Source organism: Musca autumnalis, unplaced genomic scaffold (assembly GCF_047663935.1).
Source record: "Musca autumnalis isolate F117 unplaced genomic scaffold, ASM4766393v1 scaffold_3, whole genome shotgun sequence".
NCBI lineage: Eukaryota > Metazoa > Arthropoda > Insecta > Diptera > Muscidae > Musca > Musca autumnalis.
The window spans coordinates 200,010,126-200,026,096 of NW_027411866.1; the positions used below are offsets into that span (position 1 = coordinate 200,010,126).

The 15,971-nt window shown below is 32.6% G+C and overlaps 1 protein-coding gene across 14 annotated transcripts in view; it reads left to right on the plus strand.

Annotated features, from left to right (window-relative positions):
• The window catches only part of prage (RNA exonuclease prage), a 254,065-nt gene that overhangs the window by 206,640 nt on the left and 31,454 nt on the right, over positions 1 to 15,971 (plus strand). For 9 of the 14 annotated variants that reach the window (XM_073976253.1, XM_073976256.1, XM_073976257.1 and 6 more), the window contains one exon: positions 3,659 to 4,069. The exons of the other annotated variants lie outside the window; for them this stretch is intronic. In XM_073976253.1, the coding sequence (XP_073832354.1) occupies positions 3,659 to 4,069 (411 nt within the window). The remainder of the gene's footprint in view (positions 1 to 3,658; positions 4,070 to 15,971) is intronic. 14 annotated transcript variants of the gene reach the window in all.

Consider the following 15,971-nt stretch of genomic DNA (forward strand, 5'->3'; position numbering starts at 1 on the left):
TAAAATGGGACAAATATCTTAAAAATTCCTTAAAACGAGGACGCGTGACTTTTTTGGGGGCTATACGAAAACGTGGACATACATAGCCCGCTTTCAATACCAAAAGTTCTAGGTACATATAATAGATTTTACCAAAATTTTATTCACCTACTTCAATCCGTTCGGATGCTAGAGTTATTTCCACAGACGGGCGGACATGGATATATCGATGTAGAATTGCACTCTGATCATGAATATAGTTTGTGGGGTCAACAATGATTATTTCGAGTAGTTACAAACGGGATCACAAACTTAATATACCCCCCATCTTATGGTGGAGGGTATAAAAAATGGGCGTGGTAAATTTTTCTTTCAGTAAAAACCTAAGTTAGACTATGACAAAAATTAAAAAAAAAAATAAGTAAAAAAGTATCAGTCGGCTTTGCCGACAGAGATATACCCTCAGCCTGTGTATATTCAAACAATTTTTTCCCAAAAAAGGTATGTATTTTGAGGGTTTTAAAAATTTTGGGCCTATGAACGGACAAAAATGTTGATTATGATTAAAGATCAAACGTTTTGCGGAGGAAATACTTAAAGGAATGGATCGACATTGACCATTATGGAAGTGGATCTCCAGCCACTACATAGGGTGCCATAGGGGGTTTTTACAACCTGCGGGCTGTTTGCTCAAGAAGTATGGATTTGCCCCTGAAAAAACTTTTACCATCGTAATGGAGGCAGCGAATGCAAGTTGCTTCAACAAAAATCGAAGTGATTCGAGAGCAGGTCTTAAAATGAACTTATCCGAAATTTTATTTGGGAGGTACTGGATGAAGTGGACAAATATAGTCCATACTTCAACCTGATCTATGTCTGGTAGATATATTAGGATGTGCAAAGTTTGGACCAATTCGGCCACTCTCTTCAAAAGTTACCGTACAAACAATTTTTCCGAACATTTTTGAAATCTTGTGGGGGAGGTACCTGAAGAAGTGGACCGATATGGCTTATCTTCGAACTTAAACTATGTTTGGAAAAAATATTACTAAGGCCAAATTTTGGACCCAATCGGCAGATCCGTTCGAGAGTTATCTTGCGCTCCAACCACCTCACACGGTGTCAAAGGGGTTTTGTGCAACTTTCTGGCTATTTCTCAGGAAATATGGACTTGCCCCTGATGAAACTTGTACTGTCGAATGGGGGACAGTAAATACAAGTTGCTAAAACAAAAATCAAAGCGATTCGAGAACAGGTCCTAAAGTGAACTTATCCGAAATTTTGTGTGGGAGGTACCCGAAGGAGTGGACCGATTGAGTCCGTATTGAAACCGCATCTAAGTCTGGTACACGTTTCACGATGGGCAAAGTATGGACCAAATTGATTACTCCCTTCAAGAGTTATCGTGCGCTCAAATTTTCCGAACATGTTCGACCTTTTGTGGGGGAGGAACCGGAACGAGTGGACCGATATAGCCCATCTTCGAACTTAAACTAAGTTTGAACAAAATATTACGAAATCCAAATTTTGGACTGAATCGGTTGATCCGTTCGAGAGTTATCGTGCGCTTTAGCCAGCCAGACAGACAGAAGGACGGACATTGCTCAATCGACTCCAAATTGTCTGAAACACATTTCGTCCAAACATACTTGGGGTCTAAAACCATTATTTCGATGAGGCACATTTTGCCCGTATGAAAGTGTATGTACCCTCGTTAGCATAAATGCTGAGGGTATAATCAAAGTACATTGTGCGAAGGGTTTTCTTATAGAATCACCTTATATATAAGATTTTATGTAATCTTAAATAAAAACTCAGCAAAATATCAAAAAAGATTGGACCCATTTCCGAAAAACTTTGCAATGAAGTTTGGTAATTCTGATGAAAAAGGAATTCCAGATAAGTACAACCTAGGCATCTCTCTCCGAGCCGTTTTAGGACTTTAGGACCAATCGGATAGGGTTTCATCAGCATTTGGGTTCCTGTACATAAACAATATTATAAACTCCCAAGATTAGTCTAAAAACATGATCTTTCAAAGCTTCCCATACCCACACATACACATATCGACGCCTCCAAATAATAGTATGCTAAGTCGACTTAGCACGTTTTCAAGTTCTTTACATTTTTATATTTAACGTCCTTTAACTTAAATTCTGTCAAATTTTGGTAATGATCGGACAATCCGAACAGAAGTTATTAACAAAAATATTTTCTTAGCATAGTACTGAAGGTCAAAGAAATTTCCAAACTTTTAGAGCTTGTCCTGCAAATCTCGCTTTTCAGAATTAGCAAACTATTATTTGGAGGTGTCGAACGTCCTTTAACTTAAATTCTGTCTAATTTTGGTAATGATCGGTCAATCCGAACAGAAGTTATAAACAAATATTGACTTAGCATAGTACTGAAGTTCAAAAAAATTTCCAAACTTTGAGAGCTTCTCCTGCAAAACTCACTTTTTAGACTTAGCATACTATTATTTGGAGGTGTCGATATATATGTAGGTCAATAGACACCCTTTAAACAACATTTCCTCAATATGACCTTATTTCAAAAAATCCACTCATTCACAACATGCTATGCTTTATTCACCAATATTTCTGGGAAATTCCTCTTCAATTCTGCCGGTCAATCAACAACAAGAAGAAGCACTAGGCCCACTCATTGCAACTAACCAAAACAAAAATAAATAAATCACCAGCAAAATCCCAATGAATGAACCACTTAGCCTTTATAATGGAAACGAACGAATTAACGGACGACAACAACAACAACATCCGCAGTAGCAGCAGATGGTGGAAAATATTGAACTGGCTGGCTTACTTTTTTTGTTTTGATTTTCAAATTCGATATGAAAAAAGGCCAAAACCGAAAAAATTAATATTTCGCATTGTCCCAATAAGTATAGAATCATCATATGCGCCGATAATGCTGCTGCTACTGGTGCTGTTGTTGTTGTTGCGGCCGGTGGCTGGTGGCTGGCTGGTTAGTTGAATGCCTAGCTGCTGGCTGGCTGGCTTGCTTGCTTGGTGTTGAACCCCAAAGCGTATGAGTCATTATAAAATTCACGATATTAAAATAACGTCACTGTATTATTATTTTTTGTGCTCGTTCGTTGTTGTTGTGCAGCAGTATTGGTTTGCCTGTCATCTTCGTGGTCGTTGTCGGGTTTTTTTTTTCTTTCTTTGCTCTGTGGTCGTGATATTTTGAGTGTGTGTTTGCTTTTTTGCTAAAATAGGGAATATCACCACACAATTCATTTAAAATGTCTAAAGCCTTACGCTGCAGTTAACAGTTGTCAGCAATAATTTCAACAAAACAGACGTTCAATGAAAATTATAATCAGAATTTTAAAACAACAAAAACAACAATACCCAAAACAAACAGTATTTTTAAGTGAAGTGAAAAAATATAATGTTGAGAATAAAGGAACAATTAATAAGCTATACAATGTTTTGGCGGCGAAATTCCATAATTGGAGGTATAGTCCCAATTGGCAATCATAAAAATAATTAAAACAAGAAAAAGTGAAAATAAAAACAAAAAGCAAACAAAAATACAAAATAATAACATTTTAAAAATAAAATTGTTTTAAAATTAAAATCGAAAATAAAAACAAATTTAAAAGTGAATTTCATTTAACGTCTTTGTGTTGTTCTGCCTCTCTCTCTATTTACAGATGACACTATGCAACGTAACAGTAGCAAAGCAAGTCATACATCATCATCAAGCACATGTCCATCAAACAACAACAACAAATCCCACAGTAAAGATCATCATTCATGCCACATTTCATCATCATCCGCTTCCACATCATCCGCAAACAGTAAAACCCACAATCACGACTCTTCAGATTCGGGTATATCAACCACCGCTGGCGGTCATCATAACAATAATTCGTCATCGAAACAGCGCAAATCTCGCGGTAATAATAAACGTCAAGATGGCTCTGCAAATTCTAATGGTCAACAACAACAACAGCAACAAAAACAAACGCGTGGCAGTGCCTCAACGTCTTTTACGGTGAATGATTGGTTACAAAACGATATGTATTGTTTCGAGAGACGGTATATAGCTTCATGCGCCGAAGGTGAGTAATCACAATCATCATCAGTTAAGAAATAGCAACAACAAAAGCAAAATAATTAAGCCCCTTTGTTATCAGTTCCATTATTTGTTTGTGTGTTATGGAAAAATAGTTTTGAAATCACTCAGCATGATTTGCATGATAAGAATTATGGTAAAAACAAATTTGCTCTAGTTTTGTATAGACTCCAGCGTATCAGATGGAGAGGGTATATTAAATTTGTCATTCCGTTTGTAACAGGTCCCAATATTCATGTGAGACCCTAAGGGAATAATTTTGATCAAAATACAATTCTAAGTTAATCTAAAAACGACAATTTTTCTGCTGAAATCAATATTAAGCACACAATATTTAAGTTAGAGATTTCAAAATAGAATAAAGGTAAGATCACATTAAGCAAATATTTGCTCCAGCGACAGGAATTGTGCGCTTACTGAGAGCAAGTGAGCATAAATGTCCATGTATTATTTACGCTCACTCGCTCTTCGAAAACACACATTGCCGGTCGCTGGAGCAAATATTTGCCTAATGTGACCTTACCTTTAGTTAGAAGCTTTAAGATTTTTTATTACTACTAGGTTGCTTGTATTGGAAACGGGCTATATCGGTCCAAGTCTTGGACGGGCTGCAGTGCACGATGGCGGCCAATTGTTGATATTTTGAAAGCTTTGGTCATATTATCTAAAAGATTTAGTTGACATTTGCCTTTCCCTAAGAGTAAAAAATCTGCTTTCCGAAAATCATAAATTTTATATATAGGTCCTGTATAGTCCCCGGATTTTACATAGTTCCGATTTTTCCTGATTTTTGGGGTTTTGAAAGAATTTTTTATAATCCCAATTATTTACATGGAATTGGCTGTAATTGGATTTTTTGTTCTCGCCTAAATTTGACATTTACTCTAACCTAGAAGTTGAAAAAAACTCCTTGCAGAAAATGTTTGATAAAGGTCAACCTTTTTATAGTAGCACATAGGGTAATACGACCTAATTTTTTGGTATTTTAAATTTTTTTGGTCAAAATAACCATGTGAAAGTGGCTGCAATTTGATATTCTGACCTACTAGGGGTTAGAAATTTGTGTTGCGGAAATGTCGCTATAGGACCATAGGAACGCATATAAGAGAGGGTACCTTTCCTGATTTTGGTATTTTGAGAAATTAAGCCGAATTACCCAATTGAATAAATAACATTTTTTAATTAATTTTTCGTTGGGGCCGAGCTTAATGACCAATGATTTTTGCAAGGGAAAAAGGAAAGCCGAAGATTCGATCCCACACAATAAACATATTTAAAAAATTATATGAATTAGTTAAAAATATTAAAAAAAAATAAAAAATATTTCAAAAACATTTTAAAAATATATAATCACTGTTCTAAAAATATTAAAAAAAAATTTAAAAATATTTTAGAAATATTAAAAAAAAACATTTTAAAAATGTTTGTTTTGTTTTGGTTGATGTTTCAATCTCATTTGATTCTTTTTAAGTCTGGAGTGTTACACCCAATGGCTTAAAAATATTTAAAAACATTTTAAAAATATGTTAAATACATTTAAAAAATATTATATTAAATTAAAAACCTGTTGTTTTTTAATTTTTAAATATGTTAAATACATTTAAAAAATATTATATTAAATTAAAAACCTGTTGTTTTTTAATTTTTAAATTTTGTGCATTACTTTAAAAATAATTTTTAAAAATATTAAACTAAAGTTAGAAGATATTAAAAAAATGTATATAAATACTTCGAGATATATATAAAATAATAATAGTGTATTTATTTCAAAATTTTGCCTATTAGAGCGAAGATCATTTTAATATTAATTTTAATTAATTTTTCGTTGGGATTGAGCTTTATGACCCATGATTTTTGCAAGGGAAAAAGGAAAGTCGAAGATTCGAACCCACACAACCACCATTATGTGACCGGTTTCGCCGTGGTTAGCAGCTCATCAGACATTTCGCCTGTGGAGTGGCTTCTCTGTCATCGAACTTTTTCTCTTTCAAATGCAATTTGTTTTGAAAGAACTTGCATTTGAAAAAGAAAAAGTTCGATGACAGAGAAGCCACTCCACAGCCGATGATGAGCCGCTACCAATGGCGAAACCGATCACATAATGATGGTTGTGTGGGTTCGAATCTTCGTCTTTCCTTTCTAACTTGCGAAAATCATCGGTCATTAAGCTCGAGGCCAACAGGAAATTAATTAAAAATAATATAAAAGTTATCTTCGCCCTAATAGGCAAATTTTTCAAATAAATACACTCTTTTTTATATAATATCTCGCAGTATTTATATAAAATTTATTTTTAAATATCTCTAACGTTATTTTAATATTTTTAAAAATTATTTTTAAGGTAATGCATAACATTTTAAAATTAAAAAACAACACGTTTTTAATTTAACATAATATTTTATTAAATATATTTAACACATTTTAAACATATTTTAAAATGTTTTTAAATATTTGCTAGATATTTATAAAATGTTTTTAAATATTTATTAAATATTTTTAAAATGTTTTTTATTTAATATTTCTAAAATAGTTTTAAAACAGTGCTTATATATTTATAAACTGTTTCTGAAATATTTTAAATATTTTTAATTATTATATTTTATTTTTTAAATATGTTTAAAACATTTTTCTATTTACATATTTTTTAATTAGTTTTTAAAAAAATTTAAATTATTTTTAATTTGTCTATATATTTTTGAAACATTTTGATATAAATAGAATTGACTATAATTTGATATTTTGGAATTTCTGGAAAAATCTCCTTATAGGTCAGTGTTTCCATATAGGTCCCTAGAAGGGAACCCCAATTTTTGGTATTTTTTAAGTTTTGATTCGTTGAAACTTGGAATTTTTGGTTGTCTTAGGGCTAGAAAATCGTTTTGCGAAGAATTTTCGAAGGGTATTTTTTTAAATATATTTAACAAATTTTTAACATATTTTAAAATGTTTTTAAATATTTGCTAGATATTTATAAAATATTTTTAAATATTTGCTAAATATTTTTAAAATGTTTTTTTCTTTAAATATTTTTAAAACAGTGTTTATATATTTTAAAAATATTTTTAATTAATTAATTTAATTTTTTAAATACGTTTAAAACATTTTACTATTAAAATACTTTTTTAATTAGTTTTTAAAAAAATTTTAAATTGTTTTTAATCTGTCTATATATTCTTGAAACATTTTGACATAAATCGAATTGGCTATGATTTAATATTTTCGAATTTCTGGAAAAATCTCCTTATAGGTCAGTGTTTCCATATAGGTCCCTAGAAGGGTAGCCCCGAATTTGGTATTTTTTAAGGTTTTAATCGCATTATCCAACCAGAATCGTTGATGAAACTTGGTATTTTTAGTTGTCTTAGGGCTACAAAATAGGAGGAGTACAAAAAATCCGTTATATGTCTAGGTTTCGATATAGACCCCATATAGGTGTACCCCCAGATTTGTTATATTTTTAAATTTTTAACCTTATCCATCCAATCGAAATAGCTTTAATTTAGTGTAGAACTTCAACGGAGCAGGGAATTTTTCTTGAGAAAAATTTTCACTATAGCTCCACATTTCGATATATGCCCCATGGAAGGGTTCCCAATAATTTTTGGTATTTTGAAGGTCTTATGCACCTTACTTCATCAATAGTTACTGAAATTTGCCATTTTGTCGTTCTTTCCTGGGGTTAAAAAATATCCTTGTAAAAAAATTTCAATAAGTCCGGTTTCTAATTGGGCCCTCATGAAACGGAACTTCCTAATTTTTGCTATTTTGATGACCTTAGGCACTTTATTTCATTAAAAATGACTGCAATTTGGCATTTGGTCTTCCACGGGTCTAAAAAATCTTCTTGCAAAAAATTGGCGATATAGGTCCAAGTTTTGATAGGGTCGAAACTTCCAGATTTTTGATATTTTGAAGACCTAATGCACTTTATTTCATTACAAAATGATTGAAATATGACATTTACTCTACTCTGGGGCCAAAAACTCTCATTGCAAAAGAATTGGCGCTTTAGGCTCGGGTCTTTATAAGATCCTCATAGGGCGGAACTTCCCGATTTTCGTTATTCTTATGGTCTTAGGTACCCTATTTGATAAAAAAAAATTACTGAAATTTGACATTTGGCCTTGCCTAGGCGACTTAGGTCCGGCCCCTAATATGGTCGCCATAGAAAGGAACTTGCTGATTTTTAGTAATTTGGTTATCCAAGGCACTTTATTTCATAAATACATTACTGAAAGTTGGCATTTGGTCTACAAAAATTACGTGAATGAAATTGACTATTTAAGCCCGGGTCTGGATATGGTCCCCATAAGACAGAACTTCCTGATTTTTGATGATTGTTCATAAAAAATCACCAGAATTTTGTTATTTGGCCTTGACTTGGGTTAAAAAATCTCCTTGCAAAAAAAAAATATGCTATTCAGCCCCAGGTCTTGATAGGATACCCTAGCGCGTACTACTTGATTTTTTGTATTTTGAGGGTCTAAGACACCTGGGACTATAAGATCTCTGCTCCAAGAAATTGCCGATATAGATTCTGGTTTTGATAGGGTCCCTATTGGTCATTTAAAAAGTTTAAGCCAAATTTATTCCCTTAAGATGATTGAAATATAGACTTGGATCTTCGCTGGGGCTAGAAAGTCTCCTTGAGGAAAATTATGGTTATCTGCCTACGTTTTGCTATAGCACCCCATACAACCATAGACCATCGCTGAAACCCTTAAAATGGTTTTAGCGACCTTATTTAATCGAATTGACTGAAATTCGATTTCAGGCTTACCAGGGCCTAATGAAATCTCCTTGCTACGATTTTTATGAGAGTCCAAACAGCTCCCATAGTACCCTATAATCTGATTTTTGTCGATTTTTGGAGGTCCTATGTTTTTACTTCGGCAACCCTGAAGCTAAACTTCCTTTCAGATCTAAATTCTACATTCGGAGGACCTTCGCAGTGTCTTCTTGGGATATAAGACCTTGCATAGGTTCCATGGATAGATGATCTTCCATTAGCAGAAGATCTTCCACAAGTACTATATCTATAGAAGGCTTATGCAGGTCTTCTGTAGTTAGGGGCACTTCAGCGGGCCTTCTGCAGATTGAAAACCTGTTACAAGTCGTCTATGGAAAGAAAAACTTGATCGGCTCTTGTGCAGGTCTTCTGTCGATCAAATACCACCGATAAACTTCTACATATCTTCTATGGATAGTATAACTGTTACGCCTCTTCTGTAAATAAAAGGCCGCGCAGGACATTTTTCAGGTCTCCAAAAGATCGAAAAGGATATGGTCTGTAGATGGTCTGTAGATCGAAGATGCTTTTTCTATGGACGTCTTCTGCCGATCGCATACCTTATCCAAACCTTCAATGGATAGCAGAACTTGAACGGATCTTCTGTAGATAGAAGACCTTGTGCTGGTCTTTGACCTTATCCAAGCTTTTTATTCATAGTCTTGGGTATATATTGTGTAAATCAAGACGATAAAAAACCTTATAAAGAGGTTTTATGGCTAGAAGAACTTAAGCGGGCCTCATGTAAACAGAAACCGTTTTGAAGGCCTCCTATAGATGGTATTCCTTTATAAATCGACTAACGTTTCAGTCCCCATTTTTCCAATATTTTGCGCACGATAACTCTTAAAGAGGGTGACCGATTGACCAGACTTTCCATATCAAAGTATTTCATCCAGACATAGATCAGGTTCAAAGCATTACAATTGATCTTATCTTAACAATAAGAATGACGGGCGATATGTACATATTTTAGAGCTAAAATAAAATCATTAATCTTTATAATTTTAAAAATCAAATCGACCTTCGATAAATATTTCAAATTTGAATTCGTTTAAATATATTTATTGTGGCCCATTTCTACTTAAAAAATAAGATAAAACTTTATACGAAATATTTTCTTTTAAAATTTTTATTAAAATTAACATTCTTATAAAATATTCCAATCGATATACCACTCCTCTCCCACAAAATTTCAAAATTTTTCGCTGCAGTGCAATTTAAGACCTGTTCTTTTGCACAAAGCAATTCATGCGGTCCCATTACGACGGTACATTGTCTCTTTGAGGATGGACTGGGCTAAATCGGAGAACTCCTCCCAGTACATCCCTCACACAAATTCAAATTTAAGGACTATTCTAAATTTTTTTGTTGAAATTTTCATGTTTACCTTACTCCAAACTTCAAATCCATTGACCTTATTTTTCAACTGATTTTACAACAGATCTTCAATATTTATTATGAAAATCGTTCAACCATGAGGTTAGCACACTTAAAACCCGTTATTAGCTCTTGAAAACAGTTCCTCAACCCCAATTTTACAAGCACGCAGCCACCATTAACAAAGAAAAAATGTAAAAACAAATTTTCACAAAAATCAAGCTGATGAAACATGGAAATGCAATTGCAAAATACACATATTGATTGTTTATTTGTTTATATACAAATTACGACTCAAAACAAAAAAATATATCAAAAAAAATATTTATAATAAAAATAGACATAAAACCATTATGTGGTTAGATTTTTTTAACCAACATTTGACAAATATTTTTAATCAAAGTATTAGGGGTATTCCCTGGTGGAGATTATCTTATGTGATAAGAATATATGTATCTCTTTCAAAGAAACTCCATTGAATGGCATGGCACACTTTGTTAAAACAAGTAATTCACGGGGAAATATTCAGGATGATTCAGGATATTTATTGCGAACTAATTTTAGAAAATAATTCTGGAAATAGTGGGCTTGGTCTATCATTTACAAAGGAATGAGGATTTGATGAATCGTAGCTGCATGGGTTACTATAGATAAAACTTCTAGGACAGATATTTTTTTTATAATGTCTTGTGGAGGTCTAATCTAGATCGAAGACTATAGAATGCCTTGTAAAAGCCTTCTATGTATAGATAGATACAAACCGGTTTCCAGTAGATAGAAGACTTTATGCAGCTCTTTTTCAAAAGGTCTTCTCTAAATTGAGGACGTTTGAGCGGGTTTCTTAGTATTATTATTATTGAAAGGATAGAAACCTTAGTACAATGGTGGAATTATAATGATATCGGACTACGTTTCAGGCTTTAAGTATAATTGGTTACAATTGAAGACGGACGGATTATATCCAAAAATGATATTGGGATATAATCGGAAATAAATTCTCCCAATTTTGGTGCCGTGACATAACTCCCAACGGACATAACTCCCAAAACGATTTTGGGAGTTATGTCCGCCTTGGTTTACGGACATAACTCCCAAATTTTTTGGGAGCTATGTCCGACCCCCCTTAGCGGACATAAGTCCCAATGGGAGTTATGTCCGTTTTTAAAATTGAAGTGATTTTTATTTAAATACAATTTTTTTCAAATGTATAAGAAAAAAATTAAAAATTAACTTTAAGTTCATATGCATTTTTCATTTCATAAAATAATTTATAATTGATTTAAATTTTTTAAGAAAATGAAGTACAAAATAAACGAAAAATGCTGCCTACAGGAAAATGAAAAGTTTTTGTTAAAATTCGCAGATACTTTCTGAAAAAAGATAAGCCCCGCTGGCGAAAATATTTTTAAAAAATCGCGCGAGTTTTTACAAAAATATTTTTACAATTTAAGAAGATGAAATTTTTTAGAAATATTTAAATAGTTTCTGAAAAAAGGAAAGCGCCGCAGGCGAAAACATTTTTGAAAAAATCGCAAAAATATTCAGGTACTTTCTGAAAAACGAAAAGCGCCGCAGGCGAAATATTTTTGAAAAAATCGCGCGATTTTTTCCAAAAATATTTTCACAGTTTAAGAAGATAAAAGGTTTTTGTAAAAAATATGTCTGAAAAACGAAAAGCGCCGCAGGCGAAAATATTTTTGAAAAAAATCGCGCGATTTTTTACAAAAATATTTTCACAATTTAAGAAAATAAAAAGTTTTTGTAAGAATATTTAAACACTTTCTGAAAAAACGAAAAGCGCCGCAGGCGAAAATATTTTTGTAAAAAAAAATCGCGCGATTTTTTACAAAAATATTTTCACAATTTAAGAAAATAAAAAGGTTTTGTAAAAGTTTTCAAATACTTTCTGAAAAACGAAAAGCGCCGCAGGCAAAAATATTAAAAAATCGGGCGATTTTTTACAAAAATATTTTCACAATTTAAGAAGATAAAAAGTTTTTGTAAAAATATTCGCGATTTTTTACGAAAATATTTTCACAATTTAAGAAAATAAAAAGTTTTTGGAAAAGTATTCAAAAATATTTTCACAATTTAAGGAGGTAAAAAGTCGAAAATATTTCTGAAAAAAATCGCGCGATTTTTTAAAAAAATATGTTCACAATTTAAGAAGATATAAAGTGTTTGTACTAATATTCAAATACTTTCTGAAAAACGAAAATATTTTTGAATAAATATCGCAATTTTCTTAACAAATATTTTTACAATTTAAAACTTCTCCTAACTGCTACTTACATAATTTCGGGCATAATTTCGATTTTAACTAATTTTATGAAATCAGGAGGTTTTTGTGCATACTTCGGTATTGGTTGGCACTTAGAAAATAATTTATAAATTAAGAAAAACTCGTTGGGAGTTATGTCCGGTATTTTTTTGGGTGTTATGTCCGCTTTGCTTCACGGACATAACTCCCAACGAATTTTAGGAGTTATGTCCGCAAAGTGCTGCGGACATAACGCCCAAAATCATTTTGGGAGTTATGTCCGTGGGAGTTATGTCCGGGCACCCCCAATTTTCTTTCAATTAAATTTAATTTAAATTGACTTTTCGGTATTTCGAAAAATAAATATACTTAGTACTAATGCTTCTAAAATATTTCTTAGAATTATAAAAAAATAATTCATACATATTATGTATAGTGTTCATATAATGTTACCTATTGTTCAGATTCATTAATTTTATGATTGCAGTACCTAAAGAGGGCGCTAGTTTAAATTGAGAGAGGAAATGACAAAAAATGATTCATACATATTATGAATAGTGTTCATAGAGTGTTGTCAATGTTCATCAATTTTATGAACGCTATTCTTAAAGCGAAAAATACTGCTTTCTTTTGAATGAGAAAAAATAAAAAATAATTCATACATAGATGAACATGTTCATAGAGAGTTGTCAATGTTCATCCATTTTATAAACGCTATTCCTAAACCGAAAAATACTGCTTTCTATTGAGCGAGAAAAAAAGAAAAAATAAATTCATACATATTATGGATAGTGTTCACAGAGTGTTGTGCCTGCTTCATTTTATGAACGCTATTCCTAAAGCGAAAAATACTGCTTTATTGAGTGAGAAAAAAGAAGAAAAATAATTCATATAGACGCCTCCAAACAATAGTATGCTAAGTCGACTTAGCATGTTTTCAAGTTCTTTACATTTTTATATTTAACGTCCTTTAACTGAAATTCTGTCAAATTTTGGTAATGATCGGTCAATCCGAACAGAAGTTATAAAAAAATATTGACTTAGCATAGTACTGAAGTTCAAAATAATTTCCAAACTTTGAGAGCTTCTCCTGCAAAACTCACTTTTTAGACTTAGCATACTATTATTTGGAGGTGTCGATATATATATATATATATATAATGAATAATGTTCATAGAGGGGTTTGTCAATGTTCTGATTCAATCATTTTATGAATCCTGCTCCTAAAGCGAAATATACTGGTTTCTTTTAAGAGAGAGAGAGAGAGAGAGAGAGAGGGGGAAATAATAATTCATACATATTATTAATTGTGTTCATAGAGCGTTCCTAATTTTCAGATTCATTTATTTTATGATCACTGTCCTTGAAGCAAAATATACCGGTATCTTTTGAGAGAGACAAAAAGGAAAAACAATTCATACATATTATGCATAGTGTTCATAGAGTTTTTTGGTAATGTTATATATGTCCTTTATTTACATCGGTATATCTTACATAAAAAACTTGCATTAATTACATAAAAAACAGATGTAAAAAGTTCAGGTAGAGCATAGGGCATCTGATGTTTCTGTAATCTGGTGTTTTAAAGATGGGTGGCTGATTGGGCCATCGCATCCGCACCTAGTGCTGGGGCCATCCTCTAGGCAAGGGTATGTTGATAGTAAATCTTCTGAAGATCTTTGGGCTCCACCGTTGGCCATACCATTGGTTCATCCGCTGCCATCCCTATTGCTTGATCCCATCACAATCAAACAAGGAGTCGAGAGAAGTGCTCCAGTTAAAAAGTGCTGCAGGTATTTCTTCCGTGCTGCATTTGGGGTTATACCGCCCATGATCGGTCGACAGAGCCTCGTTTGCGTGAACAGAGGACACCAAGTCTCAAGTGGACAGTGGGTGAGGTTGACGTTTGAAGAGGAACTTTGTTCGTAAAGCAATAGCGGTTTCTTCTGAGAGGAGAGAAATATATTGCTTTCTTTTAAGAGAGAGAGAGAGAGAGAGAGAGCAAGAGAGAAATAATAAATCATACATATTATGAATTGTGTTAGTAGAGCATTCCTAATGTTCAGATTCATTCATTTTATGAAACAAAATATACCGGTATCCTTTGAAGGCGAAAAATAAGAAAAAACAATTCATACATATTATTAATAGTGTTCATTGAGTTTTTTTGTTAATGTTCATATTCATTAATTTTATGAATTTTGCTCCTAAAGCAAAAAATAGCGAGAGAAAAATAAGAAAAAAACAATTCATACATATTATGAATAGTGTTCATAGAGTTTTTGTTAATGTTCATATTCATTAATTTTATGAACTTTGTTCCTTAAGCAAAAAATAGCGCTTTCTTCTGAGAGGAGACATAAAAAGCAATTTTGGCGAGTTTAATTTTTAAGGATAGACTGGAGGAATTTTTCTTGGACTACTTTATTAGCTATTGTCCTTCTGCAGGACTTCTTCAATATAAAATTTGAAAAAAAAATTATGTACTACAGGTCTTCCCCCGGAACAGTCATTGCGCAGGACTTTTAGATACAAAACGTCTTCTACGGATAGAATGCCCTCTGCGTGTCTTGTAACGAGAGAAGATTTTATGATTTTCTTCTGAAGAAAGAAACCTTCCTGGAGGTCTTGTAAACGCAAAACGTTTCCTGGAGGACTTGTTTAGAAAGAAGATTTTGTGCTGGCTATTTTGATATTCTTCTTAGAGATAGAAGGCCTTCCGCAAGTAATCTGGACTGTATGTTGCAGGTTTTCTAGAATTAGAAGACTTTCTGAGGGTCTTCTGGAGATAGGCTACATGCCACAAATCTTTGGATTTTGTAGACCTTGTGCAGGTCTTCAGGATGAAGTATAAAATAAAATGAAGGCATGTGTCCTATAGAAAGATGACTTTGTGGAGAAGAACTTCTACAGATAGAATACCTAGAAACTTTTTTAGACAATCTTGTGAAGTTCTTTCGATATATAGAAGATCTCTTGTTGTTCTTTTAAACATAGATACCCTTCCGAAAATCTCCTAAATATATTTTGTGGTTCTTCTACATAGACAAACTTGTGCAAGTCTTCTATGATTAGAAAAGTGCAAGTCGTCTTAGGTGTAAGATCTTCTACATGTGTTATTTGACGTCTTCTATTTACAGAATGCTTTTTGCAGGTCTGCTAAAGCTAGAAGAAGATCGTGTGCAGGTATTAGGTCTTTTATATGTAGAAATAGGACCTTGTACATGTTTTCAGTTAGTCTCAGAACTTGTGTTCAAAATAAATATTGAACAAAACAAAAAAGCATTTTGTTTTTGAAAATTATGAGAAATTCAGTTATAGTTTTTTGTGGGGTTTTTCAGACTTAAACCACTATAACATTAAAAAACCACTATAACATTTAAAAAATAACTTGTTCGAAACACATTATTCACCCCTTTAAAAGGGAGAATGATCAATAGAAATCCGTTGGGAAAAAAG